Below are 20,832 nucleotides of genomic sequence, written 5' to 3'. Positions count from 1 at the left end.
AAAAAATAATATTTTATTTGTGGTTGTCTCCCCAAATTTGGCTATAAATAGGGGTGCATTGTAATGTATTGAGATATCCCTCATTCTATGAACAAACCTTTGAGTTCATAATATTTCTCTCTATATTTTTCCTTTATTTCTTCATTTAAATACAATTAGCATGTTAATTTCATATTCAAAGTTTTACACTTTGAATAATGAATAGCTAACTTCCTAAAGTTGAGATGATAAGGTGAAACTCTTGGCATGATAATAAGGTTATTAAAAGGTAAGAATCTATGTTTTATATTATTTAATCATTATTTATTGTTTATGTTATATTTATTTCTTTAAGCATTTTTATACCCTACTTATAAGTGGGAGTTTTGATTTATTGTTGCTATATGTTACACTAAATTCTTGGAACCATTTAAATGTTAGTTTGGTATTACCAACCATTTAAAGTGGATGCCTTGATTTATTATATATAAATATATTATAATATTAAATTCTTGGAACCATTTAAATGTTAGTTTGGTTTTACCAACCATTTAACTTGGATTCCTTGATTTATTATATATGAACTTATCATAGTATTAAATTAATTGGTACCATTTAAATGTTGGTTTTGTTTTACCAACTATTTAAAGTAGGAACCTTGATTTAGTGTTTACAAATATATATAGCACAATAAATACTTGACCACATTTATAAGTTTTGGTATATATTATATACTTATAAGATAATAATTTATAACATAATATAAATATGATTATTTAATATATTGGAACCATTTTATTAAGTGGATTTCAATATTGTTCGTTAATGTTAACTTTATTAAAATACCAAGAGTGGATCCTTTAATCTCAACTACTTAAATTAAAATTTGAACAATTAAAATTTACCCATTAAAGATTCAAACAATTAAAATTAAAAAGAAACAAAAACAAAAACAAAACAAAAAGACATTGTAGTGGACTTGTAATTACCTTAGCTTCCCTGTGGATACGATATCAGACTCACCGAATTATACTACTTGTGGACAACCTGCTCTTGGGAGTGCAACAATCAAAGTGACAACACTCACGTACATTATACTATTACTTGACATCGTGCACTTGCGATTAATTTTTGAGCATACAAAACCATACTTTTAGTAATGATTCCACAGTGCAAGTTTTGTTCGATCATGCGCCAGCTGAATTGATTTGATGCCTGAATTAGAAGTCATCATGCTGACAAGATTGTTCTAGATAGCTTGAATCTCTTCAAACATAGATTCAGTTTCTATATGAATACCAGGAGACATGGCTCCAGAGGTTTCTGGTGCCTCTTCCCGATTTTGTTGATCAAAAATTACCAAAGCCATGTCAGTAGTTTCCATTTCTGTTGTTTTCGGAACATCTTCTGTTATTACTTCTTGAATAGGAGGAGAAGAAGTGCTTGGATCAGCAGCAATCTTTGAAGATTCTTCAGTTTGAGGATCAGCTGAGATAAAAGATGGCTCGTTAACAAGCTCACCCGCTGATACACTGCCTGGCCTTTCAGTTGATTGACCATCTTGAACTGTTTCTTCAGTTTGATCTAGAACAGTCTCTGTGACTGGTTGTTCAGTTAAGCTTAGCTCTTCAATAGGCACTTCCTGTTCAGTCGCTACCTGCTCAGTCGTAGAGATTAACTGAACTGGTTCTTCAGTTTCTGTAAGAACTGGCTGTTCAGTCGTGGCAGATGGCTGAACTGGCTCTTCAGTTGGAATCAAAATTACCTCTTGGGCTGGTTGTTCTGACTTATGAGGTTCTTTAGCTGTGACTGTAGATAAAATATTCAGCTGAAGATCAGTGGCAACTGATTGGATAACCTCGTCGATGTTAGCCAAAGATAAGTCACCGTCGGTGTACAACTCAGCTTCAGCAGAGGAGGATGGAGGAGCAGAAGAAGATGGTTACACATCTTTGGTTGAAGGAGCAGTTGCATGTTCTGATGGTTCAACAACTGGTTCCTAAGTTGTCTGCTGGGTTTGGACTGAGGGTTCAACTTCTTCTTCAGATGACTGATCATGTGAACCCGTTGGAATGATCAGTTCTTGGTCTATTTCCCATTGTTTGATTGCCATCTGCAAAGTGATAAGATCCGAGTCCAGCTGATCATATACTGCCTTATCATTGTAAGTAGTTGGACTGGTAGGATCATAGTTTTGTCGCAGCTGTACAATCATCTGGCTTAGCTTCTTTGCACAGATTTGATCGAAGAAATATTTCTTCCTTTGTAAGGCTTGCTGAATCGTAGAACCTTTGACCAATTTCAAAACAATATCCTCCAGTTGGATGAATTTATTCAGAACTGATTTCTTCTCTAACTGCTTGGCAAAAACATCAGTTGTAAAGCGGACCCATTCGTCATAAGCTTTCAGCTTATTCTCGAAAATTTATTGATCTCTGTCCATATGAGATCAATGTGAGTCTGGATCACGTTTATGGGTCGAGGCTCTTCGGTTGACTTGCCCTTTCCCTTGGTGTCAGTAAGTTCGTGAGGAATGTTTAGCCCTGACAAAGTTGCATCGATATTTTCTCTAATCACTACCCCATTTGTTCTTGCAAAAGGAAGAGAAGTGGGGCAAGTGATAGAGATAAGTGGAGTTTGGACTCTAGCTGATTTCTTCTTTTGTGGAGCAGCAGCTGAAAGAGGTGACTAAACCTCAGTTCCAGTTTTGGTTGTAACTGCCCTTAGCTGTATAGCCTTGATCGGCTGTTCAGCTGTAGGATGTGTCAGCCTCTAAGTTGGGATGGTGACCAGTTCAGCAACTGGTCTGATCTTTGGTGTCCTCGGCTGCTTTGGAATCTTCGGGGAAGGAGTCTTCTCAGATTCTGTTACGCTGACAATCAATTACCTTTTGATTGTCTTCTTCTGTGAAGCCTTATTGGCTTTCTGAGCCTCATGCGTCTTGATCTCTTTCTTGATCTTCACAAATTTTGTAGGGTTTATGTCCAGCTTTGTCTTTGGTGGTAGGAAATTTTTAGCATTGAAGACTTTCAACTTGGATGATCTTTCAGATTCATCAGCCACCATCCCCTTAGTCTTCGGCAGATAGCTGAGTTGGACAGCAAATCCCATGGATTGCTTGGACGACTGGAACATTGTTTTCAAAATAATGAAGATGATGTCTCTCAAGTTTAGTGGTTTTTCAGCCATGATGTGCAAGTTTGAGCGAAAAATTCGTTGGATCAGTTTTGAAACAATTTTTAGATCTGGAATTTCGTTTTTTACTGTATTTTGAATTACTGCGATTTTTTTGTCAAGATTTTGAGAAAACTTTCAATACATGAAATGTGGAACTTTTTGATACCTTCGATTTGATATAAAATTTGAAATATTTGGATAAACATTGTGTGAGTTATGACCGTTTTTGTGGGACTGCTCAAACTGCGTTTTCTGAAAATTATGTTATATATGTATTCTTGAAGTTTATTTGTTGCAGGCTTCGTTGGGAACGTTGGGTGATTGCTTTTGCGTTTAAGTATTGTGAGTATGATGTTGGGATGAGTTTTGGTGCTTCGATTCAAGTCAATAGGCACTTGGTTACATTATAAGTCGTAGGAAGCATTTTGGTGTCAAAAAATTCATGTTTATGGGTTATGTTGTGTGGTTGTTATGCGTCGTTGTTTTGGGGACATTTGTTTAAGTTGAATCTTTGTCATAGCGTCCTAAGATGAGTATCGTTGCATCGGTTTGAGTTGTTTGTGCGTGATTTTTTTAAAATTGCATCAAAATGTGTTATTTTGGGTTGGTTGTGCGCAGGATTAGCGCCGTAGCGCTCGTAAAGGAGCGCCGCAGCAGCGCTAGGCCTGCGGCATTGCTAGCGGCGCGACGCTAGGCAGTGCAGCAGCGCAGCACTATCCAGCGCCTAGGCGCTCGTCCATACTTTTTAAAACACTATTTTAGGCTCATGTCTTCTATGTTTTGGGAAATGTTCACACATCATTTTAGGATTTGTTTCGGGGGTTGATGTCATGGCTTAGCAAAATGATTAAATGAGGTCAAGCCCCGAGCGATTTAGAACGTCATAAGAAAATTGTCATTTTTGGTGGTGAGTACGATTATTATGTCTGAGTATGGAAATTAAGTGCTTGAAATCTTGTTAGTTTGTGCAGCAGTGGCCCCGAGTTAGATCCAACGAATCCCTCAACGCCAAGTAAGTATGTTCGACGTGCAAAGAAAATACTTTTAAGTTTTTGAGGTATTTTAAATGTCTTAAATTATGTATGGGATTGGAAAGCGGTAAAGCATGACCAGGGACCAATCCACCCCGTTAAATCATGAACGGGTTTAGATTAGGATTGAAAAGCGTTAAAGCATGAACGGGGACCAATCCACCCGTTAAAGCATGAACGGAGATCTCATGTATGTGGCAGTGGATCTTCCCTGTCAGCCTAGTGCTGTGGTTTAGTCTGATCAGGAGATTTATGTTATGGGTCACTTGCTTTGAAACACGCCTCTATGCAAAATGATGAAGTTATGTATGTACAAGTATGCAATCAAGTTTATGAAAAGTTTTCACGTTATGGCACGTCTATGTTATGTATGTATGTTCAAGTTTAATTGCATGTTCAAGTTTCAAGAATGTACGCTCTATTTTGAAGTTGCATGTGGTTTTACTAAGTGAGACTCATTACTTCCAGTTTATACGTGTTGAGTCTTTAGACTCACTAGACTTGATCGATGCAGGTGAGGATGATTTTGAGGAGACTAGGTGTGGAGACCAATGAGCAGGCTTGGACTGAGCAGGAGGCTAGATCCGTGGACCGATCATGTCATTTTAAGATTTTACGAAAGTTTCAAATGCTCTAATTTCATGGTACTGATTATGAGTTTTAAACAAGTAATTTTAGTAAACTTCATTTGAGATCTTTTGTTGCAACAACATTTGGGGATGAACAGTTATTTTATCGAATTTTTAAGGTTCGCCTTTTAATTAAGAAATTTTTTAATTTTTCCGCAAATTTCAAGTAGTTTAAAAGTACGGTACGTTACAGTTGGTATCAGAGCAGTGTTCTTGTAAAGTGTTATGCTACTGCCAGTTGCGAGAAGCTCACGAAGTCACACCTGAAGTCTGTAAGTTTTAAAGTTTTGAATTACGTTTTGTATTAAGCATTAAGTCATGATTTCAGCATGTCAATGTTTTAGTTCAAATTTCGTGGATCTTATACTATCAGTATTATGTCCATGCATGTTGGGTTTACGTGTTGGGTAAATCTTGGAACAGTATGCCTCCTATATGTATGGTTAACCGCGAAGTAAGGGAGGAGAACCGAGAGGCCCGAGAGGAAGAGAGGGTCACTCCTCCTCGTCCACCTCCAGATATGTAGGCGCAGATGCTTGCAGGTATGACGCAGTTCTTCGCACAGTTTGCGGGGAACCAAGCTGCAGCGAATGCAGAGGAGAGGCCCAGACCAGAGGAAGTCTATCAAAGATTTAGGAGAATGAACCCAAAGGAGTTTTTGGGGACCACTGACCCGATGATAGCGGAGGGATGGATTAAGTCCATCGAGGTAATTTTGGATTTTATGGAGCTGACAGATGCAGATAGGGTAAGGTGTGCCACGTTCCTTCTGACAGGGGACGCCAGGCTATGGTGGGAGAGTGCGTCAGTGTCAGTGAATCTGCGAACACTAACTTGGGATGGTTTCAAGGAGGTTTTCTACTCTAAGTACTTCACTGAGGAAGTATGCTCCCGCTTTACCAGGGAATTCATGGCGCTGCGGCAGGGAGACAGTAGCGTAGCTGAGTTTGTGCGAAAGTTTGAGAGGGGGTGTTACTTTTTGCCCCTAAAACCTAATGTTGCCCGAGAAAAATTGAGACATTTCATGGATGGATTGCGGCCGATCTTACGTCGTGATGTCCAAGTTGCTGGTCTTACTACTTACGCAGTCGCCGTGTCTAGAGCTTTGGCGGCAAAACAGGATCATAGGGATATCGAGAATGACAGGCAGGGCAAGAGGCCCTATCAGGCACCGCCGCACCAGCAGCAACAACAGCATCAGCGACCCCAGCCTAAGAGGCCTTACTAGGGCCCGTCAGTGAAGAATCCATATCAGGGACCGCCAAAGGGCAAGGGTCCTATGCCACAGCAGAAGGCGCCACAGAGGCCGTGTGAGCACCCGGTGTGCACGAAGTGCAACCGCCAGCACCCGGGGCAATGTTTATATGGGTTAGGCAAGTGCTATAAATGTGGAGCTAGTGACTACATGTTGAAAGAGTGCCCACAGTGGAGGCAGCCAACTCAGGGAAGAGTGTTAGCCATGCATGCACAAGAGGCAAACCCAGACACGACATTACTGACCGGTAAACTTATTTAATTAAGAACATTATCATTTTTGCCATGCATGTTTTGAATTTTAATTGGGATTATTAGGATGCTAGTTATATTTTGGTGATTTGGGATAGAAATTTTCTGCTATGCTTGAGGTTAATGTTAAAATTTTGGGATATAAGTTTTGTGTGTGCTAACGTATCTCAGAAAATATTTTCATTAAGAGATTAGCTACTAAGTCCTTGATAGATTCCGGAGCCACTCATTCATTCATCTCGGAGGCGTTTGTTAATCACTTGGATATCAAGACCATCGGCCTCGACGTGAATTATTCAGTAACAGTCCCATCAGGGGAAGAACTGCCAGCTACTAGCGTGGTCAGAGACATTGATCTTGAACTACAGGGCCACCTAGTGTATGCAGATTTAATTGTATTGCCGATGCCGGAATTTGATATTATTTTGGGTATGGACTGGCTGACAAAGAACCGAGTCCTGATTGATTTTCAGAAAAGGTCGGTATTGGTTAGACCGTTGGGTATGGAGCAGTTTCTTTTTGAACCAGCTAGATGGAGGAGTTCTCCTCGCATGATTTCTTGCATGCAGGCGCGGAGACTCATTTCCAAGGGGTGTCAGGCTTTCTTGGCCAGCATCATTTCAACACCTGACGTGCCCACTCCATCTTTATCTGATGTGCCAGTAGTCAGAGACTTTCGAGACGTCTTTCCTGATGACGTCACAGGCCTTCCACCAGAGAGAGAGGTAGAGTTTTCTATTGACCTTATGCGAGGCACAATGCCAATCTCTAAGGCACCGTACCGCTTAACTCCAGCCGAGATGTTAGACCTCAAGCAGCAGATTCAGGAGCTCCTAGTCAAGGAATTCATTCGCCCTAGTTTCTCTCCATGGGGCGCACCAGTACTCTTCGTAAAGAAGAAATATGGGAGCATGAGCCTGTGTATCGATTACCGAGAATTGAACAAGGTAACAATCAAGAATAAATACCCATTACCTAGGATCGAGGACTTGTTCGATCCGTTGCAGGGAGTTTCAGTGTTCTCTAAGATAGATCTTCGATCGGGGTATTATCAGTTGAAGATGAAGGACGCAGATGTTCACAAGACAGCCTTTAGAACCAGGTATGGGCTTTACGAGTTCTTGGTGATGCCGTTTGGACTGACGAATGCTCCAGAAATTTTCATGGACTTGATGAACCGAGTATTTCAGCCCTACTTAGATCGGTTCATCATAGTGTTCATTGACGACATTTTCATTTACTCTAAGAGCCACGAGGAGCACAGTCAGCACTTGAGTACAGTTCTATAGACCTTGCAGAGTCACAGGTTGTTTGTGAAGTTCAGTAAGTGTGAATTCTGGTTGGAGAAGGTAGCTTTTTTGGGACACATAGTGTCTAGCAGTGGTATTGAGCGAAGGTGACAGCCGTTAAGGAATGGATTGAGCCGAAGAACGCTTCGGAGATCCGTAGTTTTCTTGGTTTAGTAGGTTACTACCGTAAGTTTATGCAGGGGTTTTCGTCAATAGCAGTGCTTCTCACTTCACTGACCAAGAATAATGCTAAGTTCTTGTGGAGTGGCGAGTGCCAGAAAAGCTTCGATACTTTGAAGCAAGCTCTTATTTCAGCACCAGTGTTAACCATGTCATCGGGGCAAAGAAACTTCGTGTTACACACCGATGCATCTAAGCTCGGGTTAGGCGCAGTATTGATGCAGCATGATCGGATGATAGCTTATGCTTCCAGGCAGTTGAAGGTGCATGAGAAGAATTACTCGATTCATGATTTAGAACTAGCTGTTGTGTCTTTGCATTGAAGATTTGGAGACACTACCTGTACGGCGAGAAATGTCAGATTTTCACCGACCACAAAAGTCTCAAGTATTTCTTCATGCAGAAAGAACTGAATATGAGACAGAGACGGTGGTTGGAGTTAGTAAAAGATTACGAATGTGAAATTAGCTACCATCCGGGAAAGGCTAATGTGGTCGCAGACGCTTTGAGCAGAAAAGTGGCAGTTGTACACAGTTGTCAGTGCAGAGACCTCTTCAGTTTGAGATTCAGATGTTTGGTTTAGAAGTTTATCACAAGGGCAGAGCTCCGAGGCTGTCTAATTTGACAGTCAAATCTTCTTTGCTAGACCGTATCCGAACAGGTCAGTCTTCATATGAGCAGTTGCAGAAATAAAGACTGAAGGATGAAGCTAAGGGCAGTGTACTCTACACAGTGTCTGATGGTATTGTGAGGTACAGAGGTAGAATGTGGGTGCCTAGCGTTGATTCCATCAGGGAGGACATTCTATCAGAGGCACATGCATCTCCGTATTCCATCCATCCCGGAGGTACCAAAATATACAAGGACTTGCAGATCTTGTTTTGGTGGCCAGGTATGAAGTGTGGCATTCGTCGGTTTGTGTCTGAATGTTTCACTTGTCAGCAGGTGAAGGCAGAGCATCAGAGGCAAGCAGGAATGCTTAAGCCACTCCCTATCCCCGAGTGGAAATGGGAGAATGTCACCATGGACTTCATTGTTGGGTTGGCGAGGTCAGTCAGGGGATCCAATGCTATTTGGGTTATAGTTGATCGACTCACTAAGTCAGCGCACTTATTGCCAGTGAAGACGACTTTCTCCATGACGCAGTATGCGGAGCTCTATATCCAGGAGATAGTCGGATTGCACGGGATCCCAGTTCCGATTGTGTCCGAAAGGGACCCGAGATTTACATCGTCCTTTTGGAAGAGTTTGCATGCAGCCATGGGGACGAAGTTGCTATTCAGTACAGCTTTTCACCCGCAGACAGATGGCCAGTCTGAGCGAGTGATTCAGATTTTGGAGGATTTATTGGGAGCCTGTATGATCGATTTCTAGGGGACATGGGAATCAAAGCTACCTCTAGTGGAGTTCACATACAACAACTGTTTCCAATCATCTATAGGTATGGCTCCCTACGAGGCATTGTATGGAAGGAAGTGTAGATCACCGATTCTTTGGGATGAAGTCGGTGAAAGAGCAGAACTAGGTCCGAAGATTGTTCAGCAGACTGCAGATGTGGTGGTCAAGATTCCAGACAGGATGAAGACCGCCCAGAGTCGCCAAAAGAGCTATGCTGACAAGAGAAGGAGAGATCTCGAGTTTGCCGTAGGTGATCACGTTTTTGTAAAGTTAGCACCTATGAAAGGTGTTATGAGATTTGGGAAGCGAGGCAAGCTGAGTCCGCGATTCATTGGACCGTTTGAGATCTTTGACAGAGTTGGAACACTAGCTTATCGTGTTGCCCTTCTGCCGAATCTGGCTGGGATAGACAATGTGTTCCATGTATCGATGCTGAGAAAGTATCTAGCTAATCCTTCGCATGTTCTGAGCTACGAGCCATTGCAGTTGGCTCCAGATCTGTCATATGAGGAAAGACCCGTCCAAATCCTAGACAGACAGGAGTGTATGCTTCGGAACAAGGTGACCAAACTAGTCAAAGTCAGGTGGTTAAATAAATCCGTGGAGGAGGCCACTTGGGAGACAAAAGCTGATATGAGAAGTCGCTATCCAGAGTTGTTTAGTAAGATTTAATTTCGAGGACGAAATTCATATAAGTGGGGCAGGAACTGCAGAGCCCAAATTCAGTACACGTATAACCCATGCAATTATTTAATTATTAAAGAATTTATTTAATTTTAAAACGAGTCTTATTGGTGCATGAATTATTTAAATGAATTATTTTAAATTATTTATGTTTATGTGATGCACGTTAAAATGTTTTTCGAGTTTTATGTTTCAGGCGATTATTCGAGGCGGGATCGAGGAAAAGGCCGGCGACGATTTTTGGCAAAATTTTAATGCGGTATTTTATTTTAAGTTTAGGATGGAACATTTTAAATGTTTTATTTAATTTCTAGCATTTTTAAAAACCTAATATAATTATTAGGTGGATTTATGAATTTTAAATTTTTAAAGGTTTACCACTTGTACATTTTTATTTTTAATTAGGAGAGTTTATTAAAGTTAAAAGTCGGTTAGCATTTTCATTAACATATTTTATTATTAATTAAACACTTTTCCCATTAATTACCCTCTAATTACCGACATTTACACACACATATACACGATACACACCAACTCGTATTGCATTTGGGGTTGTTTTATTTTTGAGAGCAAAACCTAGGGTTCTATAAGCAAGAGCAGCCGCCCCCTCCCTCTCCAATTTTTCAGCAAATTTTCGTTGGGTTTCTTCAAGAAAATCGAGCCACAAATCGTTCCGGATCAACCTTCGGTGTCGTCGTTTCGGTAACGTTAAATATCAAAAGGCATGTATATTCTTTCATTTATGCATCGATCTCGTCATATTATGCGTTGTGTTGTTTATTGTGCGTAAAAATCCATGTATGATGTGCAAGTTTGAGCGGAAAATTCGTTGGATCAGTTTTGAAACAATCTTTAGATCTGGAATTTTGTTCTTCACTGTATTTTAATTACTGCGATTTTTCGGTCGAAATTTTGAGAAAACTTTTAACTTATAAAATGTTGAACTTTTTGATACCTTCGATTTAATATAAAATTCAAAATATTTGGACACAAATTGAGTGAGTTATGACCGTTTTTGTGGGACTGCTCAAATTGCGTTTTCTGAAAATTATGTTATTGATGTATTATTGAAGTTTATTTGTTGCAGACTTCATTGGGAACATTGGGTGACTGCTGCTGCATTTAAGTATTGTGAGTAAGATGTTGGGATGAGTATTGGTGCTTCGATTCGTGTCGATAGGCACTTGGTTGCATTAGAAGTCGTAGGAAGCATTTTGGTGTCAAAAAATTCAAGTTTATGGGTTATGTTGCGTAGTTGTTTTGGGGACATTTGTTTAAGTTGAATCTTTGTCATAGCGTCCTAAGATGAGTCTCGTTGCATCGGTTCGATTCGTTTGTGCGTGATTTTTTAAAAATTGCATCGAAATGTGTTATTTTGGGTTGGTTGCGCGCAGGATTAGCGCCGCCGCCCATTCTGCGAAAGCCTGGCGCCGCAGCGCTAGTGCTGCGCTAGGCGCTAGGCAGTGCCGCAGCGCAGCACTATCCTACTCCTAGGCGTTCGTCCATACTTTTTAAAACACTATTTTAGGCTCATGTATTCTATGTTTTGGGAAATGTTCACACACCATTTTAGAATTTGTTTCGGGGGTTGATGTCATGGCTTAGCACAATGATTAAATGAGGTCAAGCCCCGAGCGATTTAGAACGTCATAAGAAAATTGTCATTTTGGGTGGTGAGCACGATTATTATGTCTACGTATGGAAATTAAGTGCTTCAAATCTTGTTAGTTTGTGCAGCAGTGGCCCCGAGCGAGATCCAACGAATCCCTTAACGCCAAGTAAGTATGTTCGACGTGCAAAGAAAATACTTTTAAGTTTTTGAGGTATGCTAAATGTCTTGTGACCAAATTATGTATGAGATTGGAAAGCGGTAAAGCATGACCAGGGACCAATCCACCCCGATAAATCATGAACGGGTTTAGATCAGGATTGGAAAGCGTTAAAGCATGAACGAGGACCAATCCACCCGTTAAAGCATGAACTGAGATCTCATGTATGTTCAAGTTTTATTGCAAGTTCAAGTTTCAAGTATGTACGCTCTTTTTTGAAGTTGCATGTGGTTTTATTACGTAATACTCGTTACTTCCAGTTTATACGTGTTGAGTCTTTAGACTCACTAGACTTGATCGATGCAGGTGAGGATGATTTTGAGGAGACTAGGGGTGTGGACCAATGAGCAGGGTTTGACTGAGCATGAGGGTAACCCGAGGACCGCCCATGTCATTTTAAAATTTTACGAAAGTTTCAAATACTCTGATTTCATGTTACTGATTATGAGTTTTAAACAAGTACTTTTAGTAAACTTCATTTGAGATCTTTTGTTGCAACAATATTTGGGGATGAACAGTTATTTTATCGAATTTTGAAGCTTCGCCTTTTATTTAAGAAAATTTTAAATTTTTCCGCAAATTTCAAGTAGTTTAAAAATACGGTACGTTACAATCGGAGACCATAATCTTCCATGTTTCGGCTGAGAGAAGAGTCTGCATTTCCTCTATATCAGAAGCTTTGACTTCTGAAAGATTGGCTGGCCGTTCAGTAGGCAGCTGAAATAAGTTGCTGAAGAGCAACTGGTTGTTCAGAGTAGATGTGATGTTTCCATCAGCATAAATGAATCCGTTGGCGTAAAGAGCTTGAAGCTCTTTTGGGTAAATTTCTTTGGAAGACAATCCCAAGAACATCTTCCGTCCGGCTGATTCTAGTTTCTTGAATATGCTCTTCATAGCTTCATCCGGTACTATTATAACAGAGGCAAAGTCGATTGCCATAGCGTTCAGAACATGAGCGGGGATCTTGTTTGCCATTTCTGAGTATTTGATTTCTGCGAAGAAAGGTTTTCAGTTTTGATTTGCTCTGTAAATTCGAAGTAAGCGTAAAAAAACTGAAATGGAGCGTGGTATAGTACATATATGTGTGACGGTTCAAATTTTGGACACATGTCAGTCCATGAAAATTTGATAAAAACGTGCGATTGTGTGATAAAAACGTGTGTGGAACATGTGAGTCCACGTTTTAGGATACTATTAATTGAAAGACAGCATTTAATGCTTATACAAACAGTCACATCACTTATTATGGAATTTTTAATGATTAATTAGTTAACTTATAGGAGAAGATCAGTTGGGTCAGCGACTGAGTGATCAGTTGTAAGTTGAATCAGTTCAGTTGAAGACTAACTGGCTATTGTCTTCTCAGTTAACTAATTATATTCGATATTTCTGCTCAATAAATGCATATAAATAAAAGATAGGGTAAGAAAAACTCAGTCTGGATAAGTAAAAAGTTTTCAGTTGACTTCATCTTCTTCTATTATTCCGATAACAGCTTCACTATAAATAAGAGTAAAGATATTAGATAAAAACAAGTTAGCAAACATGTCTACTTCAAGCAGTTCCAACTTCCCGGTTTCTTCATCAACACTTCGTCAAATAGAGACTTTGAAAGAAAGCATCAAAGAGAAAGTCTGGTTAGGTGTCATGTCTTCTTGGACTAAGGTGCATGAACTCCAGAGAATACGTCGTCATGGAAAGGTCCCTACAGATCGAAAAAGAGCTATTGCTAGGAAGTACTTTCGGCGATTTGAAGTCACCCGTGTTTCACAGCTAGTTACTGATCAAGTTCTGGTGCACGTTATGCTGTGGAAAAAGTGGAACACACTTGAGAAGATCTCCTCTTCAGAAGCTTTTAAGAGACTGTACTGTCAAGATTTGAATAATTGGATAACCCTCTGGCAAGATGCCGTAGAGAGGGAAATGAATCGTGTAGTATGGTTCCGATTTTATTCAAATTGAATGAAGTTTGATTCATTGTTGTCTCTTTACTTTTCTGCAATAATAACTGACATCAGTTGACAAATAGTTCATTTAACTGAATGAGTAATAACAGATAAAAGAATTAACTGTCTAGAAGTGAACATCAACTGATGCAACAATAATAAAATTGATATCAGTTGTCAAATAATTCACTAACTGAATGAGTAATAACAAATAAACGACTAACTATTAAAAGTGAATAAGAACTGACATGGCAGCAATAAACTGATAAAGTGACTAGCAACTGACATAACAACAAACTGATATAATTAAGATAAGTCAATTAAAGCAAGTATATTTCGAAAGGGAGAAAACTTAGTCTCTGGTAATGGCTTGGTGAAGATGTCAGCAACTTGTTGTTCAGTTGGCACGTATTCTAGTCTGATTGCTTTCTTTAGAGCATGATCTCTGATGAAGTGATGCCTGACATCAATGTGCTTGGTCCGAGAGTGAAGAACTGGATTATATGTGATCACAATTGTGCTAGTACTATCACAAAATATTGGAGATTCTTTTGCATCGATTCCATAATCATTCAGTTGTTGCTGAATCTAGAGAAGTTGGGCACATCAGCTTCCAGCAACAAGATATTCTGCTTCAGTTGTGAAAGTAGCTATAGATGATTGCTTCTTGCTGAACCAAGGGATCAGTCGGTCTCCTAGAAACTGACAAGATACGCTGGTCCTTTTCGATCTATCTTACATCCCGCATAATCTGCATATGAATGTCCAATTAAATTGAAAGTAATCTTTAGCATACCATAGTCCCACATTTTGCGTATTCTAAAGATATTTTAAAATGCGTTTAGCAGCAGTAAAATTCTATTGCTTAGGATCTGACTGAAATCTAGCACACATGCAAACAGCAAATACTATATCAGGACGACTAGCAGTTAGATACAATAATGAACTTATTAAACCTTTGTAAAGTGTCGTCTCAACTGATATTCTCCCTTAATATTTGTCTAATTTAATCGATGAGCTCATGGGAGTACTTGCAGCTGAGCACGTTTCCATGCCAAATATCTTCAGCAATTCCTTCGTGTATTTGGTCTGACTGATAAAAGTACCAGTTTCCAGTTTCTTTACTTGTAGACCGAGGAAAAATGTCAGTTCACCCATCATACTCATCTCAAATTTTTCCTGCATTAACTTAACAAATTTCTTGCTTAATTTGGGGTTATTTGACCCAAAAATAATATCATCAACATAAATTTGAACAAGTAAAATGTGATCATTCTTAGAAAATTCGAACAGAGTCTTGTCAAATGATCCAACAGTAAAATCATGATCAGTTAGGAATTTTGAAAGAGTTTCATACCAAGCTCTTGGAGCTGGTTTAAGACCATATAAGGCTTTGTTCAAATAATACACATGATCAGGAAAAGAATGATTGATAAAACCTGGTGGTTGTTCAACATAAACTTCTTCCTGCAGCTGAACATTCAGAAATGCACTCTTTACGTCCATCTGGTAGACTTTGAATTTCTTGAATGATGCATAGGGAAGGAACATTCTTATTGCTTCCAGTCTTGCAACTGGTGCATAAGTTTCATCGTAGTCAATTTCTTCTTCTTGCCTGTATCCTTGTGCTACAAGTCTAGCTTTATTGCGCACAACTGAACCATCTTCGTTCAGTTTGTTTCTGAATACCCATTTTGTAACTATAATAGTTTAGACATTGGTCTTGGAACTAAGTTCTAGACATTTTTATGGGTAAACTGATTCAACTCTTCTTTCATAGCATTTATCCAGTTAGGTTCAACAAGAGCTTTATCAGTTTTCTTGGGTTCCAGTTGCGAAACAAAAGCTGAATGAATAAATAAATTAAGCATTTGATTTTGAGTACTTACCGGATCAGATGGATTACCTATCACCAACTCTGGTGGATGAGATTTCTTCCATCTGTACTCATCAACTGTTGTATCCAGTTCATCAACTGCTTCAGTTGGCAACTGAATGTTTTCTTCAGTTTCAGTCGGAGCTGTATCAGTTGGTAACTGAATATCTTCATTTTGCTCTACCAACTGATTATTAGTAACAACTTCCTGTTCAACTGATTGATCCAGCACTTCTAGTTCTGGTGTTTGAAGGATATTTCGAATAATATGATCTATTCTTCATTATCATCCTCCAAACTAATATCTGTTAAGCGATCAACTAGCTCAACTGGATCAGTTGGCTTATCAGTTAGCACAGATTCATAAAAAACAACATGAATAGATTCTTCAACGTTTAAAGTGTTTTTGTTGAAGACTCTATAAGATTTACTAACTGAAGTATATCCCAAAAATATTCCCTCTACAGATTTAGCTTCAAAGGCTTTTAAAATATTTTTTCCATTATCAAGAATAAAACATTTGCAGCTGAATATTTTGAAATAAGAAACCACACTTTTTCGTCCATGCCAGATCTCATATGGTGTTAAAATGATTCTTATTAACCATCGATCTGTTCTGAGTGTAACTTGCAGTGTTTACTGCTTCTGCCCAAAACATTTGAGAAATACCAGAATCAGCAAGTATTGTTCTAGCAGCTTCCTTAAGGGTCCGATTTCTTCTCTCAGCTACACTGTTTTGCTGAGGTGTTCTAGCTGTTGAGAGCTCATGCTTGATTCCTGTACTCTCTAAAAATTGCGAAATATTTTTATTGATGAATTCAGTCCCTCAATCAGACCTTATTCGATCAATCCCAACTGATTTTTCATTTAAAATTTTTTTGAAAAGCTTAATCTGTTGTGCAGAAGTTTGGTCTTTTGATTTGAGAAATACAACCCAAGTAAATCTCGAAAAATCATCAACAATCACCAAAGTGTATTCATTCCCCCTAAACTCATTATTGGTATAGGACCAAACAGATCCATATGTAACAGTTCTAAGCATCGATAAGAAGATTTACAACCTTTTTTTTTTAAAATGAAGATCTTACTTGCTTACAACACTGACATGCCGAACAAATTTTATCTTTTAAAAATCTATTTTGGGCAATCTAGTTACAAGATCATGGTTACTCAGATAGCAAATAGATTTAAATTTAAGATGGTTCAACCTCTTATGCCATAACAAGTTTTTAGAAGAATTGGAAATTTAAGACAAACTGGTGCATAAGGTTGTTCAGTCCAACTGACTTTATATGTGTTTCCACAGCGATTGTCAGTTAGGATAACCTCATCAGTTGAGTTTCTAACTGAACAAGTCTGTCTATCGAACTGAATTGAGAAATTTTTGTCGCATAACTGACTGATGCTAATCAAGTTATATTTCAAATTCTCAACTAATAACACATCTTGGATAATAAAGTTACCATTGATAAGCTTACCCTTACCCAGTTTTACCTTTGGAGTTGTCTCCAAAACTGATGTTTGGACCAATATATTTGATCAGTTGGGATAGCAGTTTTGCATCCCCTGTCATATGTCGTGAACATCCACTATCCAGATACCAAATTGATTGTTTATGTGTACCTGTCACCTGCAATCACACACAATATATAATTTTGTTACCCATATCTATTTGGGTCCTGAACTGATTAGTCTTTTAGGAGCCCAGACTTGGATCAGTCTAACTAACTTTCAAGTAGATGTGTTCCAAATGGTGTGTCTTGGCTTGTGTGTGCTTCGTGTGTAGTGTGGAGATGAGAGAATATAAGTTTTAACCTTTTTTGTTGTTCAGCCGATATCTTTTCTGAACTGGCTTGGAGTTATAGTTATAGAAATAGCCATTTGAAAAATTGTTGTTGTACCTTTTAGGTGACCAACTACTTGATAAACATTTTTATTTTTGGGGCTATAAGAAAATACCATATCTCATGGCCTTGTTCTCAATTACAGTAGGCTGAACTACTGGTTTACTTTGCTCAAATTGTTCTTGTACCACTGCTGATTTAACAAAGTGAATGTATCTCCCTTTGCTTATATTCAGCTTTGGCTGCGTAACACTGGTGGATGTTTCATCTTGGCTGCTGAACCCTATGCCAGTTTTATCATCAACTGATTTTTGTTAACTTTGCATTTCATTTAACATAGCTGATGATTTATTCCATGCTTTAATTAGCTCAGTTTGCTTTGAGTTCTTAAGTGCCAACTTTAAATCATTAATTGATTCTTGCTTCTTTCAGCATTGAGTTCAACAATCTCCCGTTTAAGACTCAACAGTTAAACTGATTTATCAGTTTGAATTTTATTGTCTTTGGGATCAGTTTGTTTTGCTCTGGCCTTCTCAAAAGATAAGGCAAGCTTGTGATACTTATTAACCATGTCATGCAGTGTGGAAATGAGTTCATCTCATGTAAAATCAGTTGAGCTAAAATCAAACACCTGCTGACTGGTTGACTCCAGTTCTATGGCATCTGCCATCAGGCACTTGACTTCTTCCTCATCGTCACTGGAGCTACTCAAGCTTTCAGGTTCTAACTCACTGTCAGATTCAACCCAGTTTGATTTGCTTTCCTCAGCTGGAAGCACTTCTTGCTTCTTTCTGTAAGCTTTCTTATCGTCTCTTGATATTCTGTTGTGCTCGTGAGGTTTCTTCCCTTTCTCAGTTGAACCTCGACTGTCCTTCTTTAGTTTAAGACAATCAGCAATGAAGTGGTCAGTTTTGCCACAGTTGTAGCAAGCATTGGGTTCTTCTTTTGAGTGATTCTTCGGGTACCGTCTTTGGAAGTTTCCTTGGCTTCTTCTCATGAACCTTCCAAACTTCTTGACAAAAATGACATTGCGTCATTACTCAGCTGATCAGCAGATTTGTCAACTGAACCAGTTGGTTCCATTTTGACAGCCGTTAAGGTAGTTGTTGCAGCTAGTGCAGAAGGTTCTTCTTCTGTGGTTTGCAGCTCGAACTCATATGCTTTTAAGTCTTTAAATAAATCATGGAGTTCAATCTTGTTCAGATCCTTCGACTCTCTCATTGCCATGGTCTTAACATCCCACTCCTTGGGAAGACCTCTGATAACTTTCAGAACCACTTCTTTATTTGAATACACCTTTTTAAGTGCATTCAGCTCATTCATTATCCCACTGACTCTTTCATCGTAGTCGTGCATGAATTCACCAACTTTCATTTTGATATTATCAAATTTTTGAACGGCAACCGATAGTTTGTTTTCTTTGGTTTGCTCATTACCTTCGCACAACTGGATCAGTTTCTCCCAAATTTTTTTGGCAGTCTTACACATCTTTATCTTGCTGAAAGTGATTTTATCCAGCGTTTTGTACAGTATGTCCTTAGCCACATTATCCAGATTGGCTTTTCTTTTGTCTTCATCCGTCCACTCATCTCTTGGCTTTTCAATGTGTTGAGGTGCCCCTTCATTTAGGGCAACAACTGAATTGGCTTTCAATATCTTTATGGGTCCGTCAGTGATAACGTACCACATGTCATCGTCTTGTGCAGCTAAGTGAGCCTGCATTTTGATTTTCCAGTCATCAAATCTTCTCTGGAAAACATAGGAATTTTATTGAAAGAAAACATTGGTGATCATTTAGTACGAGTAGTTTGATCAGTTACCTTTAGTTCTCTCGATCAGTTAGTTCGATTAAATACGTACACAGTTTGTCAAACCACCGAAATTAAGTTTCCAACACGAAATATTTTTCGGGAGAGTGTTTGGACTTAATGGGCCTACTTTTAAGCTTGTTGGGCTTAAAACTCCTTTTAAAAACTTAACTAGCAAATTAAAGCCCATTAAGTTATTTGTTAACCATTTAATTAGTATATAAATACTCTTTAACCTAAACCTAATCATTGTACATAGACGACACCTCTCCTCAGCTCCTCTTTCTCTCGGTTTCAGCAAGCACCAGCTGAGAAAGCTTCGGTTTGCTCTTGTTCTTACAAAAAAAATTCATCCGGGTCTCTCTCTTCTCGTTTTGTTCATCAAACTTCTAAGGCACGCGCTGTAACATCTTTTCTGCATCATTCACGTGACTTATGTCTGATGTGTTTGTATCATGCATGAAATTTTTCGATCCATTATCGTGCATGAAGAGTTTTCGGTTTGTAGGTGTATTTCTTGCATTTTCCATGCTTCACTACTAACGTTTTCTGATTTGTGGTGCAAGGGGGCTGCGGTTCTTGTTAATTTAGGGACTGAGCGTGACTGTAAGAGGCTGTCTTGAAGAGGGGAGTCGTGGCTGTGGTTGTAGGTTGAAGGTCCGAGAGTGATGGCTGCTACGTAGGGTGTGGTTGAGGGAGATCGGGCGAATAGGTTGGGACCGGCGGTGCAAGCGTGATCCGAGGCTTAAACTAGGCTGTGTGAGTTCTGAGCCAAGGCTGAGGGTAGCTCAAACACTGCTGGAACCATCACTGAAACCGATCAAGCTTGGGTTAGGGAAATCGGTCGCGGGCGGTGGTCCTTGGAAGCAAGGGAGTGATTGCATTTTCACTTGTGCATGGGGATGGGTCTGTGGTGCTAGTAGGCTCCTTAGGGTCTGGTTTAGGTCCATGGTAGGCTGGATCATAGCTGGTACGTTGGGTTAGGCTAGTGGCGTGAGTTTTTGGGAAAGGAAGATTCGAAGATTTCCGGGCACCGTTCTTCGTGTTTTTCGTCAAATCTAGTATTTCTAATTAAGTTTTTATTCTTTAAACATTGTTTTGTTTATTTCTACCATGAATTCTCATAGCTAAACAAAATATTTGTTGGGATTTAAGGGGATCCTACCCCAAACTTTGATTTAATTAATTTATATTTCAATTGTTGCTTTATTCTTGAATGTGCTACTATTTTTCATTGTGTTGTTAGAACATAGCTAACTTTAACAACGGTTTTATATTGCGAGTGAGTTCGAGAGAATAGCTTGTGATAGGAGCGAGTAGTATAATCCGTGGATCTGCAATTTACATAGACATATGAAATTGGATACGCGCCGATAGTTATAGTCATAAGGGTCAAAAACTAGGAAATTTCATAGATCGATATGCGATTCGCTCTTGATAAATAATTAAAGACATTTAATTACTTCACTGAGTAGAATTAGTTTGGCATAGCTCGAGATAGTGTGTTCAATTGAATAGAAAATCCTGTCGGAAGCATACAATCACTATCGAACGAATTAATTAATAACGATGGGTAGGTGAACCGATATTCCCAACAAATTCATTTCTCATTGAATTTTAATCAACCATTTTAGATATTATATTTCATTATTCAAT

At 39.0% G+C, this 20,832-nt stretch overlaps 1 protein-coding gene across 1 annotated transcript in view; it reads right to left on the bottom strand.

Moving 5' to 3' along the window:
* The window catches only part of LOC140988195 (protein LAZY 1-like), an 89,591-nt gene extending 70,849 nt beyond the window's left edge, over window positions 1-18,742 (bottom strand). Inside the window, exon 1 of the mRNA XM_073457175.1 lies at window positions 18,737-18,742. Within this exon, the coding sequence (XP_073313276.1) occupies window positions 18,737-18,742 (6 nt within the window). The remainder of the gene's footprint in view (window positions 1-18,736) is intronic.
* Window positions 18,743-20,832: the final 2,090 nt, after the last annotated feature.

Source organism: Primulina huaijiensis, chromosome 11 (assembly GCF_012295235.1).
Source record: "Primulina huaijiensis isolate GDHJ02 chromosome 11, ASM1229523v2, whole genome shotgun sequence".
Taxonomy (NCBI): Eukaryota; Viridiplantae; Streptophyta; class Magnoliopsida; order Lamiales; family Gesneriaceae; genus Primulina; species Primulina huaijiensis.
This window is presented reverse-complemented; position numbering and strand designations above follow the sequence as displayed.